At 35.9% G+C, this 22,772-nt stretch overlaps 1 protein-coding gene and 1 non-coding gene across 4 annotated transcripts in view; both read right to left on the bottom strand.

Annotated features, from left to right (window-relative positions):
- LOC136037011 (rho guanine nucleotide exchange factor 7-like) overlaps positions 1–22,772 on the bottom strand; it is a 74,886-nt gene that overhangs the window by 39,385 nt on the left and 12,729 nt on the right. For all 3 annotated transcript variants that reach the window (XR_010619850.1, XM_065719425.1, XM_065719426.1), the window contains exons 4-5: positions 15,808–16,026; positions 2,909–3,107 (exon numbers count right to left, since the gene is read on the bottom strand). Coding sequence is in view for 2 of the 3 variants with exons in the window: in XM_065719425.1 (XP_065575497.1) it covers positions 2,909–3,107; positions 15,808–16,026 (418 nt within the window). In the remaining variant the exon portion in view is untranslated. The remainder of the gene's footprint in view (positions 1–2,908; positions 3,108–15,807; positions 16,027–22,772) is intronic.
- On the bottom strand, positions 6,945–7,018 carry Trnat-agu (transfer RNA threonine (anticodon AGU)). Its single transcript has one exon. It is a non-coding gene; the product is annotated as a tRNA-Thr (tRNA).

The raw sequence follows: 22,772 nt of genomic DNA, 5'->3' as shown, positions 1-22,772 counted from the left end.
AAGAACCGAGAATTCAGTATTTCACAAACCGATTGCGATGAGAATTGAGAAAATTCAGATCATATTAGGTTTCTGCTCGTAGTTTATAATTTTAGTGCAGAATCCCCCCCCTAGCAAGTTGGCAAATCTCGTCTGAAATAGCTGTGTGTTAAATATACCCGACATTTGCAATTTTTAGTGAATCTACCAGACTATTAAACATGGATCTGTCAGAAAACTCGCTTATTTGTCAGAATCTACAGTGACTTTGTCAGAGTTTCGCTCAGAAATGTGAAAAAAGAATTTACAAATTTTGAAAAGAGAATCTACCAAATTTAGCAAAGGAATATACGGAAATTTAGTTCGGAAAGTCTACCAGAAATTCACCGAAAGAATACATGAACTAATACAGTGGGAAACTACCAATATTTTGCCCAGAAAAACTACCGGACATTGGATCAGAGATTCTAACGGAGCTTCCCTAAGAGAATTTGCAAGACTTTGGACCCGAAAATCTATATAAATTGGCCCCGGAAAATATACTAGTTCTGTCAATTTACCAAACTTTACAGTTCTGTGAATTTATCAGAAAAAAGAAGACTTACAGTCGACCAGAATGATTTACATTTGAATGACAAATCCTCTAAAAACAATCTAAAAATCATCTAAAAAGGTTTAATTCACGTGCACATTGGAGCAAAAACTTGGCAGATAAATGCACTAGATTTGGGATCTATTCATAAGGGAACCTTAGTTGATAGCACGAGCGTAAACAATCTATTGCAGGGGGCATAATAAGTATTAGCCGAATAGGAAGTTTATGGAACCCTGACAGATTGACAGCATGATTTAAGTGAGAAGTTACCAGAACGATAATACAGCAAATTGGAGCGTTTTGGCAATTTCCTAGGTTTCCACAGCGGCTACGCTAACTTACAGTTCGAATTCAATTTTTCTCTCGGAGGTGCCTGTCTGCTCCTTGACCTAAATAAAGTACTGGTTTTCCCACACCAAGGCGGCCGGGCTCTTGCTGTCACTTACTTCCACCATGTTCTCTAGAATGCTCCAGATGTAGAGCGATACAAGCCCGTACAGGGTTCAAAATGACGACGATATAGTGGTGCTCTCCATCCCAACGGTATTTAAAAAGGTTTTAAGGATCGTTGATGCGGATTTGAAACTGTTTCTGCTGGGACTCAGAATTCCTATACTTTCGGCTCCTTAAAGAACTGCCTAAAACGATCTCATTTATTGTAACTAATGAGCATTTGAGATAAATACATTTTTTTTCTATTTTTCATGATTTATATATTTTTTACCTCAGTTCTTGAGATAATGAGCCTTCTGAGATTTGCTTGGATATCTATCTATCATCTTTATATATTTGTATCTGATTTTTTTTTTTTTTTTTCATGAATCCGAACTCAAATTCATTGGTTGGTTTGACAAAGACAGCTGAAGACTTGCAAATGAAGAGGGTAAAACAGGATACCGAGAGAACTATAGACATGGGATAGTGCAAGCATATTTAGATATTGTCCAACAGCCCCAGTTCCCAGAACTAGATTCAGGAAACCTTCATTTATTTATGTGTTTGTATCTAATTATTTTTTTCTGAATTCGAACTCAAATTCATGTTCTATACACTAACCCCGGTTGGTTTGACAAAGACAGGTGCAAGACTGGCAGATGAAGAGGATGAAACAGGATAGAGAAAGCACTATAGAAACAGGATAGTGCAACCATATTTTAGCTATTGTCCAACTTCCCCAATTTCCAGAATTCGATTGAGGAACGCTGCATCTCCAAAATGAGAAATGTCATATCGCTGTTGATTAGTGGTCTAGGATTGATGGCGTGAGAGAGCAAAAGAATACTACCGATGGTTATGCGCCTAGTTAAAGCCATATTTCCAGCTCCAGCAGCTCTCTCAACTCCTTTGGATGGTTAGGGTTACGAACAAAGACCCCAAAGTAAGTTAACCTTTTTTCAATATAAAATCGGATGTCACCAAGAGGAGCCTCAGAATCAATGGAAGCTCTAAGCTTTTTCAAATTCTAGCCTGAATAGATGTCCCATCATTTGAGTGGAAAGAGTTAAAGTTGACAAAGAAAATCCCTATTACCTCAGGGAAAGAGAAAGTAATTTTTGTCCAGATGAAGTTAGGTAAGACTACCTAGCATTCATCTACCTGTGAACTGTTTCTTGAAAATCTTTTGTGAAAATAATTTAGTTAGCGAATGTGAAATGTGACACGTGGTGGAAATACGTAAAACGTAGAAAAAGCAACCAGCTAACGTCTTGGGTGGGTCAAAGGTAAAAATTTTCCCTTTAAAGTCACAGGTTTCCCAAACCGATTTTTGTTTACTCCTGTTAGTATTATAACAATTGAAGTCGGCACATAGCAGTGTTATAGTTTCTGCAGATACAGCCAATATAAGGAATTTCTGGTAAAATCCTCATAGTCTCTCCCTTTGCCTATCAGGTAGGACTGGGAACACCTATGTCACCATCCTACCGCAATGTACCATTGAATATATTTTAAAAACCTGTCTTCTTAAAGCAAAATATTTCAGGCATTTTACACCTATATTTACATAGCATGGGCATCTCACAAGAGTGGAAACTGGAGCTAGTGTAAAAAAAACTCACCAAAGCCATCCAGCTTGTGGTGTTTCTTGGCATTTTTTTTGTGTAATAGTAAAGTAAAATTAGTCTAATTGGCAAAATTAGGGTACTAATAAGCGTCCAATCTCCTTTTCTAAAAAAACACAATTGAGAAGTTTCGAAGGTATGCCAAGAAACGCCAAACACTAGGTGGCATTGCTGATTTTTTCTTACACTTGCGCCAGTTTACAGTCTTATAGTTCCCAATACTCTTTGTCTACATCCATATTAAGAAGAAACATATAAAAAGAAAAAAACTTACAGCTAGGTCAGTATACACAACGGCGGATCTCTGAGTGTCTCCCCTATCCGGGTAACTCTCTTCTAGGTGTTTCTCCAACTCCTGTAAGTGAGTAGCATATCGCTCTAATCTTCTAAAAGGTCTACTTAACCCAGTCGTCAAAGTTAATATGCCCGGAGGGGTTGCACCACGTGTTTCCATAAATTTTGATAGCTCGTCCCTTAAAAGAGGAAAATATTTTTAATAGACTTGAAAGTTTTGTTCAAGTACCTTAGTGGAGATAAACTGATAGAAATAGAAGTTATGAAATAAATTGAAAAATTTACTTTTTTGCTAAAAGTAGGCAATTGAAAATTACCTGAAGTTGACAATTCAATGTGTTTGGAATAATACTTTTACTCTGAGAAGTTCTGCAAAATTTAAAAGTGAGAAATGAACACATTGAATGAATGAATGGGTAAAGGGGTAAAGGATACGGTATTAGACTTTACAGTCCGTACCGGCGGTGCTGATCTCCGTTTCTTGGCCCTTCAGCCAGGAAGTGCAATGGGGGGTTGGGGGCCAGCCATCCTGTGCTTTCGCACGCCCTTCCTGTTTACCTTCCCCAGATTTCTCCAGGTACCCATTTAGAGCTGGGTCGACTCTGGCTAAGCTTACAGAGTACCGCCACTGACCCCCGTCCCAAACTGAAGAATTGGGTACACTGGGATTCGAATTGACACAATTTTGAATTGACACTCATTTTGATCAGAGGAGCTAGAGACTGGTGAACTGAAGTAAAATGAATAAGGTTTATACAATATACAGTTCGTGGTTACGAATTGCAGTTAATGAGCAATAGCAAGTCAAACGCTAAGTCAAAGTCTGTAGCAATAGCAAGTGACTTACTGATTTGACTTGAAGTTAAACTCTAAACAGGTCATTTTATGGCAATTGATACATCACAAGAATCAGCTTTTCATGGGGATTCCCAATATGTGAAATTGCATCCTACTAGAAGTTATTAGCAGAAAGTTTGTGTAATTTTAAAAAAAGAAGACAACTCAAGAAAAAAGAGGGCAGTCTTGATGGAGATTGCATAATTGAATTGCATGTAGAAAAAACATATAATATAGGTTTCAAGTAATTTTATACAGAAACGAGAAATCTTGCAATTTTCCCGAGAAAATTACTTTTATGTTATCCTTTCAATAGGTGATAGTATCGGATCAATGGTCGTAGAGTATCTGGAGGGCTTATTCAAACGTGGTTTGAGATTTTAGTGGTCTTTCAAGAAACAAAAAGACCGTCCCACAGCAAAGTGCGGAATTTTGCCACCCTGTAGCATCGAGAAACAATATATATATATATATATATATATATATATATATATATATATATATATATATATATATATATATATATATATATATATATATATATATATATATAACTCACAGTTACTGTCACATGGTGGTGAATTCGTCTATAAACGCACAAGCTCTACAAAATTTAGTTTTGGCGTAACTTATACTCAATTTTTTGCACCTAAATAGCGTACAGCAACATATAGTAATCTATAATTTATAGTACAAAATATAAAACTGTTGGCAAGCGAGATATATTTCGGGTTCTCACACTTTGGAGGGGATGGATGAAAAGCATTTGGGAAACATCTAAACGCCGCTTAGTTAACGAAAAATACAGGAAAATATTAATTAAATCGTACGAATCTGGACATGTAGGAATGGATTTGTCACCAAAAGCGGCCCCTTGAGGAATAGCCTGGTTTAACCAGCAATAGAGACATTAGTTGCATGATATGGAACCAGTACCGCAAAAACCCAAGGTATTTCTGAAAAATGGCAGCTTATAATTGTCTTTTTTATGATCGACAATCATTAACTTAATTCAATAGTAAGTTTTGTGTAGAAATGTGGCTTTTTGGCTCGGCTTTCCAAAGATTAATTCACATATTTATCAATGTTTTGAATTCCCTTTGAACACAGATTAGCGAACGTTTTTTTTTTAGCAATTATCTCAGGGAGTTCAAAATGTCAGATACAACCTTTAGACGTTACATCAACGATTTTCTATTTTGAAATAATATTGCTTTAATTTCTATTTAATATTATACATTTTATTTGATTATTTCCCTTAATATTGCGTTGCTCTTCGATGCGAAACAATCGGCCAAAGCCAAAAGCAAAAAACAATAGAATGTGAAATAACAAGACAAGATAATTTCGTTTATAGCCAAACCAGGCTGCTTAAAAATCGTAAGTAAATAAAAATAAAAACAGCATTTTCAACTGAAAGTAAGGAGTACCATTAAAACTTAAAACGAACAGATATTATTCTGTATGTGAGGGGGGAGGAGGGGAGGCTAACCGTTCCTCAGACCCTGCTCTTTACGCAGAAGTCTTAGAGTTCTTTAAAAACACTATCAGTCAAATTCAACGGCCCTCGTCTTTTGAGTAGTCTTTCCTAAAGAATCAGAACAAAAAGTCAAACTTTATGTCAAAATTAAATGCCCCTTGTGCTCCAGGGGTTGTTTTTAAAGAATTGGGACAAAAAGTCAAGCTTTAACAAAAAGACAAAGGTATTGAGGAGGGGAGAACCCTCTCATTTACGGAACAATTTCTGTTTCTTTTAAATTTTAATGTTGCTCCTTACTTTCAGTTGAAGAAATTTGATTTTTTTTTTCAATTAATTCCTGAACACTTTTCAAGTCATGCCGGGACATCCCCTCTCCCTTTCCCCCATCCGTGTAACGTTTCTCCTGGAAAACTACTTCGGAAACTTTTCCTCTTGGAAAATGCCCCCCAGGCGGATAATCAACCCGATAAATTTTCGCATATTCCCCAAAATAAATACTATATGTTAATAACAAGGGCAAAATGTGTAGCTTACAGCTCTTTCCCCAGGGACTATGGAGGGTCATTTCATCACCAAAAGCATAGCTGTTGGACATATCAACTATACTGAGTCCAATGGCTATTTAAAAATTTTGATCAGATGTCTTTGTTGAAAATGGGCATGGAAAGGGGGCTAGTTGCCCTCTAATATTTTCAGTCACTTATAAAGGGCAGTAGAACTTTTGATTTCCGTTCGAATGAGGTCTCTTTTGCTCTTCTATGTCCATTGGTTCGATACGAGTATTGGGCTGAGTTGCTTCTTACTTACAGTTCTTTACCAAGACCAGTTTGATATTAATTGAAAAAGACAGTGGCATTATTTTGCTAAATCACGAGGCCAAGGAGCTAAACCTCAAAACATAGGGTTTTCGGACGTATGAAGTCTAGTGATTACACTATTGATTCTCTGAATGTACTCACATCTGAAGATAATACTATTTTTCATAGTGGCGCAACCACTTGCCGTGATCAGTTATGGCAAGTGGGCAAGTCATCAATTACGGCAATCATTCTATTTTTGACGAAAGTTCGCAAACTGTCATTTGCTTTGAAATCAATAATTCGTCCATTGAAGTTCGTAGTTATAAAAAAGCCGTGTAAGAATACGCTCAGAAAGAAAACAGGTGAGGATCTTACTTGCAAAGTCAAGGGACCAAGGTGCTTTAAGTCATCTTAGAGGGGCTTTTAAACATTCAGAACCAGATGATCCGAAATCTGGCTCTTAGCTCAATCCATTTCTGAAATAGTCAGTTATGGTCATCACTTGTCACTATCAAAACTTATGGGAAATTAACTTTTTAAAACAAGATTTAATTTAAAATAGTTATTTTTTTCGGTTTGATTAGTTGTCAAACAAAAGTGCACAAGCCTATGCACAAATAGTAAAAAGAGGGGGCTTAAAATCTCAAAGTCAAGCGGCCAAGGAGTTCAAAATCAGGATGCAAGTTTTTTATTAAAAATAAAAAATTGGTTAATCCAGCATCTCTAACAAAACAATATATTCCTGGATAGTAGTTTTGATAACAGTAGTACTGCTACTCAGTACAATAAAATTTTTACCACAGTTCCTAGAACTGAGTATTCAAATATGAATTGCCTATTCGGCGGTCTTCTATAATCACTTAATGTGATATCCTTTAAAAAAAAATTATAAAAATTAAAGGCACCAATGGGATTCGAACCCATGATCTCCTGCTTACTAGGCAGGCGCTTTAACCAACTAAGCCATGGCGCCTTGTAAGAGTGATTGTTCCTTTCAATAGATCTTGAGATTTGAACAAAAGCAAAGCGCAAGTGATGCTCCGTATAAATGTATTCTCTCCTGAAAGAAAAATTGCAGAAAATTATTTCCCAGCGAAAGTCCCATGATTCACCTTCACTAAGGGTTAGATTTGGGCAAATCATGCAACGATTTTTTTTTTTTGTATCTGTGACTTCAAACCAGAGCCGTTCCTATGGTAGGTGGTGCCCAGGGAAAATTTGATTACTGCGCCTTCATCCTGAACAAAAAAGAAGAAGAAAAAAGCCAAATCAAAATGAAAAATTGAATCAAAATGGGCAATACCCCAGCCACATCCCTTCCCCCAAGCAACAACCCCGGGAAACTTCCCCGCTTGCCCCCCCCCCCAGAGATGGCTCTGATTCAAACTAACTGCTTTTTTAAGAAAGCAACGAAGAAGAAACGAATAAAAGAACACCGAAGAAGACGAAAAAGACGAAAGACCAAATTGAAATCCTCAAAATATATGAACATAGGCAGACTACTACAAAAAAGAGACGGCTCTGCTTCAAACTAACTGCTTTGTTAAGAAAGCAACGAAAAGAAACGGAGATAAAAGAAAAACGACGAAGACGAGAAAGACGAAAGACCAAACTAAAATCCTCAAAATACATCAACATAATGTCTCTGGATGTGTATTTGATAAGTAGACTACTACTACTACTACTACAAAAAAAATAGAAAAGAAAAAGATTCTTCTATTTTTCCGAGGTCGGTAAATGATCTATAAAGGTTGTCTGATAAAAATGACATTGGACACGAGTTACCAAAGGATTGGAAATAAATCACCGAAGCACCAATTCTACAATTTATTTTTCGTATTTTTTCATAGAAATTAAATGAACAAAAAATGATTTTGATTGAATGCATGAAAATTTGTTCTAAAAAGCAGAAATCCCAGAAAGGGAAATGAAGCAAAGACGTAAAATTGACAGTAAATAGAAGGAGTAAAGAAGAGAAAGGCATTAACAGGCAGTATCGAAGGCGGGGGATAGGAGGGAGGATTTCTTCCCGTGGAATCAGAGAAAAAAAACTCTAGCATTTTCATCAAAAATAGCTTTTAATTTGTCAATAAAATAATTTTACTGACAAATTAAAAACAAAGAAATTACCCCTTCCCATAGATTTTGACAAATACCCCCCCCCCCCAGCCCCTTACAGTTCCGTGAAATGACGTTAATACGGTTCATCCAAATACCGATCACTCGTGTTAGAACAGATTTCGCAAGCAATTTAAATAGCAAATAGAAGATAGAACCTATTTTTTGCTAGTGTAATTAAGGTTTGAACTATAATTCTGTGGCGTTTAGTCAAAAGGGGATAAGTCATTCTTTTCAAATTTCTCAGGAGAGCCAATTTAGTGTTAAACTGTTTCCATCAAAGCAGTAAATTGAAAGGTAAGAAATGGGAAATACCTACTTAGCTTGATTTTCCATGACGAATCGAATTTACTCAAATCTACTTGGATAAAACGATTAAGAAGAAACGGGACTTAACCCATTTTGGCATACTGATTTTCAGAAATTTTACATAAACCTCACATATCTCGGCAAAAGATTGACTTTTTACCCAAATGATTAGACCAAATTGCAGATCTTGAAGAGAGAAATCGATTGGTCTTTGTAACCCGTTTTCGCCAAAAAGGTGACTTATCCCCTTTTGGCTAAACGTCACAGAATTAGGACCATGGCTAATTGCGTAAGTCATCTAGAATCTTAGCCCTAGATTGACATTGGTACTTTCTGTTCTAATGCAAAACACTTCACACACAGGGCATGCAGGAAAAACGTACAACTGTTCATATCAAATGCCATCTGTTGAAACCCTCTTACTGGCAAATCCTCTATTAGTCACACTCAAAACAAACACCATTCTGATAGCTTCAATAAAACCTTTATAAAAGGTGACTTATCCCCTTTTGGATAAACGCCACAGAAATAAAATATGAAATATTTTAATAGTCACACTCAAAATAAAAATATTCTAGTAGCTTTAGTAGAACCTTATATATATTGCAGCAACTTTGGGACATCTTAACTGACAACTATTTAAAATATCTGCAATTCACATAGATGTTACTATATTTTTAGTAAGCGATAGTTCAAATGCTAGATACCACCCCCCAACTTATCTGGGTACTTGGAATAATTATTTACTAGAGATAAACCAGACCTGTATAGAGTATGGAGCCTTTCAGGCCAGTGCCTTCTCTTCGGAATCAATTATTTATAAAATTTGTTTCCTTGAAATCCTCGCATTTATTATTCAAATTTAAACCCCCCTTTAAAACTCTAGGCCCCTCCGAAAAAATTACCAAAATTAAGCCTGAATTGACCAGAAGCATGGAAGCGCAGCTTTTTTAAAAACAGAACAGACGGTATTTTTTCACTTCAGAATTACGAAGCAGCAGTTTTTAATCTTCTTTTGGCCAACTACTCAACTGCTAGAGATTATCAGAATAATATTTTTTTTTAAAACCCAATCTTTTATTTATTATGAGATCAAAACTAAGCCTTAGCAATAATACATAATTTTATCATCGTGCAATTTAAGATAAAAAATTTAAAAAAAAAAAAAAAAATATATTTTAAGCCCCGAAGGACCGAATTTGCTTGTTCTCCTTTCAGACTTTCTCAACTTTTCAATTGAGAATATCTTCAAGCATATTTGCCTACAGTCCATAGTTCGTTATTTAATAGTCAGCATTCTTTATTTTTTACCATTATCTGTTAAATCTAAACGAAAAATACACCTAGAAAAAAACAATTGAGATCAGATAATGCCTACCAAGAGCATTATTTTTTAAAAATGCGTCAAATGAGATGGAAGCCAGTAAGGATATTACCTATTAATTCAATCAGAAGTTACTTATTTATTACAAATTACTTAATTATATAGTTAAAAATTAGTAAGCCTGCTAAAAACTACCTGTCCTGTAGTGACGTAGGGGGATTCATGTTTGCTTGATAACACGAAACCCGAATTTAATACTCAGCTACAGGAAGCCCCTGCAGGGCCCAGAGTTTGATTCCGACGATGAGATTATGCGAAAGCGTTTCCATAACAATCCAAAAAAGTAGAAGAAGAAAATTGCGAGAATTTTATCACTATAATATCAACACGCATGAGCTATATATGCGTAGCGTTTTCTGCAAGCGTTCGAGGCCACACGGTAATCCCGATTTTTTAAAGAAAAAAGACAATTAATTCAAATTTGCAACATCCAAAGAAAAAATTCGTTGGTTTAACTGAGCGTTGGGATTTTAAATTTACAAGATATTTACTGTTACAAGCTTCCCCTTTTTGCCAAAAAGGATTTCAGAAAGAAAAGGAAATTAGGGTTAAGAATTGTGAAAGTATTCTTAACTCATTATAAATTCTGAGGTAAACACTTTCATTGATAAAATTAATGAAACGTAATTTTTTTTCTAACTAGAAACTGCAAAATCAGTCCCGTCGTGTAAAAGGTACTACCAATCCTCAACGATCTTTAGAAATTTCTCCCAAACTTGGAGAGGGAAACGCTTCATGATTCTCCCACATTATCCTTGCCCAAAATCAACGTTACTTCTAAGTTCTTACTGAAGATAATGCTTATCTAAATACAAGAAGATTTGTCTTCTTGTTCATGGCTAAGGTCGAGAATATCTCTCATTCTTTTTTCCCCATTAATAAACATTAACGAGTGCAAAAACAAGAGAGAAATTGTTATGCTACTTGGCATTCCTTCATGAGATTATTGAATGCATCGCATTAATATGAATTGTAAAATAAATCATAAAAAACATTAATTACCATAAATGGAAACGGAGGGGGGGGGGAGAACAACACATTGTTTTAGAAGGTCATGTCCTCATATGGGCTCCGACAGTGAGTCTAGCAACCCAAAAATTACCCTTATTATTATTTGCGGATGATTTTGTACTGGTCACTAGAACATCGCATGATTTTCAGACGCAGCTGAGTCTGATTGCGGAATATTGGAGATGAAAAAATTGAAGGTGAATGTTGTAAAGAGTAAGGGAAGTGAACGGAAAAGGAAATTATAAATTTAAATGTAATAATGAGGAACTGAAAGCATGTAATAGAATAAAATATTTGGGATCTATTTCACTGGATAATGGAGGTTTTAAAAGTCATGTTAATGAGTTGATTAATAGAGGAAGTGACCATGTCAGCAAATTTTTTAGAAGTTCGACGATTATGGGAATTAAAAACATAAATTACAAAAAAGAATGTTTAGCGGAAAAGTTTTACCAGCAATGGAATATGGAGCAGATTTGGGGTGAAGAAGCGGTTCAGCCATCGGAGTTGCTCCTGCTTCAGTATTATAGAGTGTTTTGACTACATCAGACAGCTCAATCGTAAATTCTGAAGGGTGACATGGGTCTGTTTTCTTTAAAGCTAAATAGGTCTGTTTTGATGCTTAGATTTTGGTTTAAGTTAATTAAACTGAATGAAGACAGACTAGCTAGAACGGCACAGAAAGAGATGCTAAAGAATGGTTCGAAAACTTCAAGGACATTTCAGATTAAATCAATACTACAAAGAGTCGGAATGCCGTATTCATGGAATGATGGTCTTGGCCTTCGTGATTTACTTACAGATTTAGAACGTGATGGTCAAAAGTTCAGTATTGGCAGTGGCCAATTGGCAATTCATCAGAATTAAAACCCTATAATCTAGCTAATTCTGGTTATGGAGGGGAAGTGTATATATATTAGGTAAGGTTTTATGTCGGTGGATACAACAAACGGCAAATTTTCTTGCAATATAGAACAGGCATATTATATTTGATAAACATATCGTGATTCCTGAAGACAGGTATGCTTGTCCCTTCTGCATGGAGGAAGAAAAAGATTTGGGGCCATTTTCCCCAGGATTGCCCGGAGCTTTCTGATTCCAGGGGAAAATTTTTACATGGGATTCATTTGCTTCTTGTCATTCTTCAAAGTAGAAACCCAACAAAATAACCCGAGATAAATGCTTAAAAAGATGGGACAGTTTATGCGATTAAGACTTTTTCTTTCTAGAACAGGCATTTTTAAGTTTGTATTTTGAGTTTTTTTGTTTTTTTTTAGTGATATCCTTGTTTTGTACACATTTTTCTGCAAACATATTTCCTGGGCTTTGAAATATACCGATCTATCAATGCGTTTTCACTCCTGAACGACTTGCTAAGGGCATTTAGGATATAGTAGAAAACTTCAGCATTGAGATGTTTTCTGACTCACAACTGAAGCATTTGCTCACTAAGTCTTTACAAGTTCTCCTTAGAGCATTTTGTGCGAAAAAAAAGCAGCAAAAAAAATGCATACTATGATTTCATGTACTATGCACAAAATGTGGAAATTTAGGAACACTGAAATTACACAAGTGAGTTATTGAGGAGTAAAAGTGTGTTAAGAGGATAGAATAATAATTTAAGGCTGTTTGTTAAATTTGAAATATTAACCTTTACAACTGTAAGCTGATTATAGTTTGAAATCATGTGTGTTTTTGCTGCTTTGCTATTAATATATTATACGATAAAACTTTATCGATATTATTATCTAAAAAATCTAAGAATTATCTAAAATAAATGTAAAATTTGCATTTAAAAAAAATTTCATGCACATAACTAATACAATGAATAATATCTCCAGACAACTGGAAACGTTCCCAGTTTCCAGACAAAATTTTCTGGAAATGTTCCCCAATAGGATAAAACAGGTGACAAACAGGTCACACAACGCTTTTTGAACTACCTCTATCAAAATAAAAGTTGACGCCATATGTAACACTGATGTTATGAGGAATAAATTCAGAAAATCACTGACAGTCATTATCGGAGAAATCTGCGATTAGGAGAGAACAGGTATTATCCCTTTGATCTCGAAATTCCGAGTACTCTCCAAGACATTGCTGTCACAATGAAACTATTTTATCCCGCAAGAGCAACTAGGGTTCAGAGACAAGCAATCATTTTGGAAACATGATAAATGTGAGAAAAAGGGGCATGGACAAGCAGTAGTCATGACCGAATTAGGGTATTATTATTATGTTTCATTGGAATACCCCAATGGCTCCAGAAAGCCATTGACCACCGACGAGATACATTTTTTTTAGATGCTAACTTTATCCTATTAGTTGCTGACAAAGCTCTCAACCCTGTAAAAAAACGAGCAACTATTTTTAGTAGGAATTCCGCATGACATCATGACAAAATGTTTTGTTTAATGTAAAATTACATCTTATTTTATTTTAATCTCTTTCGACCATTACAAAAGGAACAAGAAGTTTTTATTTCCAATAGAATAAGTTCCCTCCTAAATTTTTTATGACCACCCCTCCCTTTGGAAGTTAAACAGTAGAAACAACAACGTTGCTCGCAACAGAAACCTTGCTCTTTAATAGGTGCCCCCCCCCAAGAGTGCGGGGGAGAATTGATTGTTGAATGTTGTCACTTTTAAAATGGTGCCACCTATTAAAAGAAAAAGTTTCACCCAAAGATTAATAGTATTATTATTCTGATTTGTTAAAATTCTAAGAAATACATTTATAAATACGGCATCAAACAGCATCTTAACGCGCTAAGACTCAAATGCTAATAATTGGTATTTTAAAGTCAGGCTACTTCAGTGTTCACTAGCATCCCCGATTTTTGAAGTAGCCAAATAGGGATTTATTTTTTGTCGTCTTACCACAATGATAGCGAGTTCTTGAGGAAATGACGTTGGTAGCGGGGTTGTGTTTTTCCCCTTTTATATTTTATTCAGACAGACTTTGTCCTATGGAACACGGCAGAGTCTAACAAAGAGCATGGAATCAGATGGGAAGGTAAGACTCTCCTAGACTTAGATTATCCAGACGACACCTCAAATGAACTGCAATTACTATCAGTTAAGAAAACTATGCACGTGAGAAATTTGCAATTCATGCTATCCCACCATCCATATAATAGAGGAACTCAAAAATTGCATCCTGACTGAAATCGGAGCCCTGTTACATGTAATTTTAAGAAAAAACTTAGCACCCAGGCACCTATGCCAGGGTGGGGAATATTTTGGCACCAAATCAACCCAAAAATAACGGACATAAAATATACTTTGGATAGTTTATAGATTTGACGGTTTGAAGTTGATTGGGTTACCTCAACATTTTCATTAAACAAGGAAGAATCAGCACAATAGTTCAGGCTTTGTACATTAGCACCCAAAATTATAACTATTTACCTTCTTGGGTAGATTTAAAAACATGCTTTTTCTTTTATTTAGACAGTTAAAATACAGGGCCTTCAATGTAATTCATTCACTTTTGCTATTTCCCAGTAAGAAAAAAAAGAAAAAGGAACAATTCTTCCACTGAAAAAGATCCAAGTAGATTAAAAAAGACATAATCTTTATTCTATTATTGCTAAGATAAATATCCTAATCTCAGAATCGACCGCCTTCCCGACACAACTGGGTGCAATGGTTACAATTGGCTTAACTGTGATATAATTAAACGACTCAACCAGATGCCAGACAATGGTATGAACGAGTCGATTTCAAACCCAAGTCCACTTCTCCATAACTCTTTTACTTATTCAGGAATGACCTATTTCACGTTTTTTCAAGAGTACTTGAAAAACATTGTTGGGGTAGAAATTACATAGATGGATACAAATACCGTATTTAAATAGCTAGTATTGTATACATGCGTTTTGCATCATAAAAATATTTGGCATAAAAATACATCAAAAGTTCTTACATGATGAACCTATTCTATCACAGGAGAACAAGAAACATTTCTAAATTTAAACAAATCATGACATTTGCGTATCGAAACTGTTAAGATTGTCGATATCCGATGCAACAAGCATTGATTTCCGTCGCATCATATCGAGTATTAGGCTACAGTTTTCAATCTTGATTAGTTGCTAAATCATTTCTCAAATACTGTTCATTTATAAATTGGTTTAAATTTTTAAGTGCTAGATGTGAAAATTCTGTGACAAGCCTACAGTACATAGTATTATGTAAATCTTTTCCCCATTTCTTTTCTTTGGCTTGCTATACGAATCTGATTAAATAGATAAAAAATGTCAAAAAGAAATTATATCCTCAAGACTACTACTATTACTAAAAGTTCGCTGCAGTCATCTGAAACTGACAGAGTGCAAAGTGGCGTCCACTTCACGGCTGTGATTACATGAAGGGTCACCCCCCTTGAGAAAGAAAGCCTTATAACAGCAGATATTAACAACAGTTGTCAGAGGATCTAGCCCAGAATCGTCGGTGAACTAACAATCAATCCGTTTTTTATTGTCTTTATAATTCTCTCCAGATGCAGGGCCATCGCTTGATTAGGATAGGCTTTTCGTCATTTTAACATCAATTTCCTTCTTAGTTTTGCTATATTAACATCGATACTACCATATCGACATATCAACATACCGACATCAACAACATATTAACGCATCGATATACATTGACAGCGATATAATCGATGATAATTATCTGTTTTGATCTATAAACACCAGTTTCCTTCGTGAAAAACGTGCAAGGCCGAAAAGAAATATAACCCCATATAACCTGCCAACAGGGAATATTCTCACCTTTGGGAACGAGAGGTTAGTAAAATTTTTAAGTAAACGGGAGGGAGTAAGACATGTAATAAAGAGACATTTTAAGTACCAAATAAAAGAGGTTTATTTTAACCTGATCCTTAGGAAGGAGTATTCCCCCAAGATGTACCTCTTTGTAAGCAGGTATGGTCCTTACCTATACTTTTCGACAATTGTTATTGCTTTTGGATGGCTTGAACAATACTGAATATGAACTGTCTTCAGATGAGGCGCTTGTGAAAGAAAAACTCTTCCAAATCGAGGGGTTCCTGATTTGCTCCCCATCATTTCTTCTAAGGCATGTAGCATGTTGTTATGAATACGAATAACTTCTTCATAATTTGCCACCAATTGTGCATAGTCAACTTGGGGTAATCTAGCAAAAAGTTACAAGTTGATTATTAAATAGGCCGATTGGAAGTCAAAAGCCACAATCCCTACGGTAAAAAAAAATTATGTAAATAATAAATATAATATGATAAAATAATAAAATATACGAAACAATAATAACAATACTTCTTCAACATAACTGCAAAGTGGTATAGGAACTAAAATCTAAAGTTGAGTTCACACAGTTGCATTTGTTTCATGCCGCACGACAATCACAGATAACATAGGCGTATAAAACAAAAGCTAAGACCATTCACCCTAAACTGGTTTAGACAGTCATTAAAATCAAAAACTGAGAGCACTGATATTAAGGTGTTTAGATAAGAGCAAAATAAGTTTTAAAGTAAATTTAGAGTTAATAAATGTGCTAACTTATAATGTGAGCAATAAGTTCACAAAAATAGTAATTTCTTATTCATGAAAACAGAATACAAAAACCGTTTATATCACATTGGTAGAGACAAGGAAGAGAATAGTGCTGCCTAGACCCATCTTCTTGGTTAAATATCATTTTCTTTTTCTTCTTGTTTTGACTGAAATGGAGACCCAGTTACATAATTTGATCATCGGAATCGAAGTCCAGGATATATGGTTATTTCCAGGATGTTATATTTGCTATAACTGTTAAATAGTAAAACTAGAAATTCCTATCCCATGTGGAATATTAAACATACAGCTCGGCCATAGAAATACAAAAGGCGTTAAGTGACGCATTTTGTCAAAAATGAGTTATAAATCGATCCTACTAAAATCAGGCACACTCGATCGATTGGTTTAATCTGTATGCACGTATGCTCTTTTGCTGTCGAGATATTTCAATTTAAAATCCACTCAAAATGTGTTATAACCAAATTTCGACCAGTTTTGCACACCAAAAGCATTAAGTGCACGACTCTTCCACAGTCACGAATATAACGTCTTTTCAACCGGCAAACCATTGACAACAGTTTTTTGCTTCTCCTAAACAGTTTGTAAATGTCATTTAACTCCTGTCGTATTCCCACAGCCGAGCTTAGTGATGACCTCCCAAACACGCGCTTTATGGACGAAGTGGTTCAATCCTTATGTATGGAAAAACACAAATATATTTTGAATAATATGGTGCACAATGTCCATTATTGCAACGAAGCATTGTGTGAAACTCGTCACTTTGCATCCTAAAAGAATGGACGTTAAAGTCCACATAGAAAAGCAGTTAAGATGTTTTTACTGCGCTTGTATAATTTGTATAATCAAATTGCAGACGAAAGTCTTTATGAAGATATATTGAAAACAATTCTGTTCAAGCAAAACGCTTCAACCTTGATGTACACCATACACGAAAACTGCAGGGAAGATTTAAAGCATGACAACGATAACTATAGCTAAGTGTGCTGCAGAGCTCCTCATCATACGGTGCAAAAGAATAGGCGTGGAAGAATAATAAAAAAATACCAAGAAAATCTTTTGTTGGACATACTCGGGAGAAGTTTGGGCAAAGGTTTACACCTTATCGATGATGTGCCCAGCACAACTTAATAAAAAGTTCAAACTCGACGCAAACCAAATACCAACATAAAGCAGTCAATACGGTATACAAAAGTAATGAATGCAACAAAGTATGGTGCACAAATTATCACTGCATGGCGCTCGAGTAAAGGCACAATATAACAAAAAGAACAAAACGTGTTTAGTTCTGATCACTAATTGGCATCAATCCTAAGGATCAAAGAGAACAACATGTAAAACTTCTTTTTTCGGAACGTGTAATTAGTGATGAGATACCAATCACAATTCTTCACGAACAAAGTCAATCTCGGCAATCTGACAATTAATCATAGCAAGATAAATATGGCATACAACAATTATGAATGACCAACACTAGATATGATGGAAACCCATAATATATGGTATAAACGACGGGCAACAAAAATATGCATAATTTTTTCACCTGAGATTGTTTACAAAATTTCAATGACGAGGTGATAGCACAATTCTTTATTGACAAAGTGGTTAAAATTCAATATAAAACAAATACAAATACAGCATGGTAAATACGATTCATGACCACAATCATTGAAGCTAAGTGTGGTGCACAAATTATCACTGTAAAGCGTTGTACAACCCAACTCATCAGAATACAGAGCTGAAGCATGGACATTAAAAAATAAAGCCATACATTACATTTTTTAAGTGTGTAAGATAATTTCAGCTATCTGACGATAACAAAAAAATCATGAACAGAATAGTGCAATACTGGCAGACGACAAATACAGTTCAATCAATACAATGCACAGCAACAAAGATTCCAATCGTATTGTGAAACAAGAGCTAAGAGCTCATATGGTATGAGCTCTTAGCTCATACCTCATTCTTCCCATCAAGTTTCATCCCGATCTCTCCACTCTAAGGGTTTTCCAAGATTTCCGGTTTCCAAGATTTCTGTTTCCCCGCCCCTCCAACCCTCTATGTCCCCGGATCCGATTCGAATTGAAAATGGAGCATCTGAGACATAAGATTCTTCTATATATCAAGTTTCATCAAGATCCACTCACCCATTCGTAAGATACCTCGATTTTCACGTTTTCGAAGAATTCCGGTTTCCCCTTCCAACTCCCTTCAATGTTACCGGATCTGGTCGAGATGTAAAATGAGAGTTCAAAAGCACAAGATCCTTCTAGATATTAAACAAAAAAACTTTACGCTAAAGTTTGACTCTTTCTCTTAACTCGACTTCTTAAAAATTTAAAAACTTTAGCGTAAAGAGCGAGGCGTTGAGGACGAAAAGCCCCTTTCATATACGGGGTAATCTCTGTTCGTTTTAAATTTAATGTCGCTCCTAACTTTTATTTAGAAAAACTTTTTTTTGTTTAATTTCTGGACGTTTTTAAATTGATGCATTTTTTGATCTTGGCTCTCCACGCATAAATAATTAAAACGAAATTTGCATATTAATTTTTTGCGCTAAATGGGTTTTTCATAATCATAATTGGAAGATTTTGTGACAAAAGGAGCGAGAGAGGAGGCCTAGTTGCCCTTCAATTTTTTGATTACATAAAAAAGCAACTACAACTTTTAATTTTTTACTAACGTTTTCATAAGTAAAAAATATACGTAACTTACGTAGCGAACTTCTATATTCGTATGTTTTATTGCGTATATGAGGGGGCTCACCCCTCGTCGATACCTCGCTCTTTACATTAAAGCTTAAATTTTGTCCCAATTCCTTAAGAATGACCCCTGAATCACAAAGGCCGTAGAATAAATAGTTGAAATTACTAAAAATAATTTAGCGTAAAGAGCGAGGTATTACGAGGAGGTAAACCCCTTCATATGCGTAATAATTTCTGTTAATTTTAAGTATTAATGCTGCTCCTCACTTTCAGCAGAAAAAACTTTTCATATTTATTTTTTCATTGTTTTTTTAAATAATGCTGGAAAATCCTGCGCCCCCTCCATTGAAAGTCTCTTCCCCTATGAGAAGTTCCTCCATGGAAAGATCGTCCCACGTACCCCCCCCCCCCCCTTCAACTCTCCCCCCAAACCCAAAAAATCCCCCTGAAAACGTCTGTACACTTCCCAGTAACCATTACAATATGTAAACACAGGTCAACGTTTGTAAATTGCAGCCCTTCCCACGGGGACTGCGGGGGCGTAAATCATCCCCAAAGACATAGTTATTAGGTTTTTCGACTATGGTGAATAAAATGGCTATCTCAGAATTTTGATCCGGTGACTTTTGGGGAAAAAATGAGCGTGAGAGGGGGCCTAGGTGCCCTCCAATTTTTTTGGTCACTTAAAAAGGGCACTAGAACTTTTAATTTCCGTTAGAATGAGCCCTTTCGCGACATTCTAGGACCACTTGGTCGATACGATAACCCCTGGGGAAAAGAAAGAAAAAAAAAACAAAAAACAAATAAACACGCATCCGTGATTTGTCTTCTGGCAAAAAATGCGAAATTCCACATTTTTGTCGATAAGGGCTTGAAACTTCTACAATAAGGTTCTCTGATACGCTGAATCTGATGGTGTGATTTTCGTTAAGATCGTATGACTTTTAGGGGGTATTTCCCCCTATTTTCTAAAATGAGGCAAATTTTCTCACACTCGTAACTTTTGACGGGTAAGACTAATCTTGATCAAATTTATATATTCAAAATCAGCATTAAAATGAGATTCTTTTGATGTAATTATTGGCATCAAAATTCCATTTTTTAGAGTTTTGGTTACTATTGAGCCGGGTCGCTCCTTACTATAGTTCGTTACCACGAACTGTTTGATCAAATTTCATTAAGATCTGATCACCCGTTCGTAAGTTACAAATACCTCATTTTTTCTATTTTTTCCGAATTACTCCCCTATCTTGGACTTGTGCTTATTCTTTCCACCAAGTTTTATCCCGATCTCTCCGCTTTAAGCGGAGAGACTGGATCCAATGACACTGGATCCGGTCGGGATTTAAAATAAGAGATCTGAGTTTCGAGGTCCTTCTAAATATGAAATTTCATTGAGATACGATCACTCTTTCGTAAGTCAAAAATACCTCATTTTTTTTAGAATTAACCCCCCCCCCACCCAAACTCCCCTAAAGAGAGCTGATCCGTTCCGATTATGTCAATCCCGTATCTAGGACTTGTGCTTATTTTTCCCACCAAGTTTCATCCCGATCCTTCCACTCTAAGCGTTTTCCAAGATTTTAGGTTCCGCCCCCAACTTTCTCTTCACCGGATCCGGTCAGGATTTAAAATAAAAGCTCTGAGACACGATATCCTTCTAAATATCAAATTTCATTAAGATCCGATCACCCGTTCGTAAGCTGAAAATACCTCATTTTTTCTAATTTTTCAGAATTACCCCCTCCCCCAACTACCCCAAAGAGAGCGATTCCGTTCCGGTTATTTCAATCACATATCTAGGACTTATGATTATTTTTACCACCAAGTTTCATCCCGATTCCTCAACTCTAAACGTTTTCTGAGATGTTAGGTCCCCCCTCAATTCCTCCCAATGTCACTGTCGGGTCGGGGAGGGTTGGAATTTACAGACCCGACTGATCTGGTCGAGATTTAAAATAAGAGCTCTGAGATACGATATCCTTCCAAACATCAAATTTCATTAAGATCCCATCACCCGTTCGTAAGTTAAAAATACTTCATTTTTTCTATTTTTTCCGAATTAACCTACCCCCCACTCCCCCCAGACGGTCAAATCGCGAAAACGACTATTTCTAATTTAATCTGGTCCGGACCCTGATACGCCTGCCAAAATTCATCGTCCTAGCTTACCTTGAAGTGCCTAAAGTAGCAAAACCGGGACAGACAGACTGACAGAATTTGCGATTGCTATATGTCACTTGGTTAATACTAAGTGCTACAAAAAGCTACAAGTACACAGTAGATCCCTGTATGGTGCTTAAGTCCAAGTACTAAGGAAAGAAAAGATATTGTTTTAGGGAATCATGTGCCCAAAACACTTCTTCATGATCAAGGTGGTCAAATCCCAGTACATGAAAAACCCAGAAACTGCCCGATAAACACCATGCAAGAAAGCTGTCATTGAAACTAAGTATGGTGTTCATTGGTGTCATGGTGTCATTGGTGTTTATCACCAATGCTTAGCTCATCACAGTAAATGAGCTGCATAGCTCATCACAGTGAATGAGCTGCATAGCTCATCACAGTACTTTGTTGAAGCAAGGAACCTAAATAACAAAGCCAAAAATATATAATATGTTTTTTATGACATTGTTTAAGATGGTTTTACTGATGAAGTGTCAATTTCAATTCTTAATGAAGAAAGCATTTCAAACAAATAAAAGTTCAAATAGGGATAAATCCCCTTATTAGACAGTGAGAAAAGATACAAAAAATTCTGAACGTTTCGACTACATACACCAATGGTTGCCATCAGCAGAGAAACTGTTCTTATCTGTATTTAAACTGTTTTCGTGTCTGTTCTAATTGTCTAATAAGGGGACATGTACACATTTGAACTATAATTTGTACGTCATAGAAAGGCAGTGTGGTCTTAGAAAAAACAACCTAGGTTAAGGTATTACTTAGAAAAGCAAGCAAATCGTCGCCAGTACACAGCTAATATTGTTATGGTAAGATCAATATGGTGCAGAATATAGCTATTCATATTCTGCACCATACTGCACCATATCAATATGGTGCATTGCATATATTCTGCACCATATTGCACCATATCAATTCTGCACCATATCAATATGGTGCAGAAAGAATAGGCCATACCATTCTGCACCATATCAATATGGTGCAGAATAGCAAAGACTATAGCTATTCATAATGCACAAATCATCGCAATACGCCACTGAAGCACAGACACTTAAGAACAAAGAGATGGATAGGTATAAGGTTTTTATTTTTATCAAGATATTCAAGAAAATTTTAGTGGCGCAGCACCAAACGCAAGCTTTTATAAAGAAGTTTATTCAATTTCAATCAATTTATGTAGGACGAAAGTATGACTTAACGGTAAAGGTAAAGAATACAGCACTGGAATCTATAGTCCCTACTGATGGTGATTATCTCCGTTTCTTTACCCCTCAGCCAGGAAAGCCTATGGTAGGTTGAGGGCCATCCATCCTGAACATAAACCCTTCCCTTTCAGGTTTGCCGGATTTCCCCAGGTACCGAATAGAAGCTGAGTCGACTCTGACTGAGCTTACAGTCACACTACTGACCTTTGTTGACAAACAAATAATCGGCACCACCAGGACTCAAACTCTAT

The sequence above is a fragment of the Artemia franciscana genome, chromosome 16 (genome assembly GCF_032884065.1).
Source record: "Artemia franciscana chromosome 16, ASM3288406v1, whole genome shotgun sequence".
In the NCBI taxonomy this organism is placed as follows: domain Eukaryota; kingdom Metazoa; phylum Arthropoda; class Branchiopoda; order Anostraca; family Artemiidae; genus Artemia; species Artemia franciscana.
Note: the sequence above shows the minus strand (reverse complement) of the source record. Positions and strands in the feature narration are given on the sequence as shown.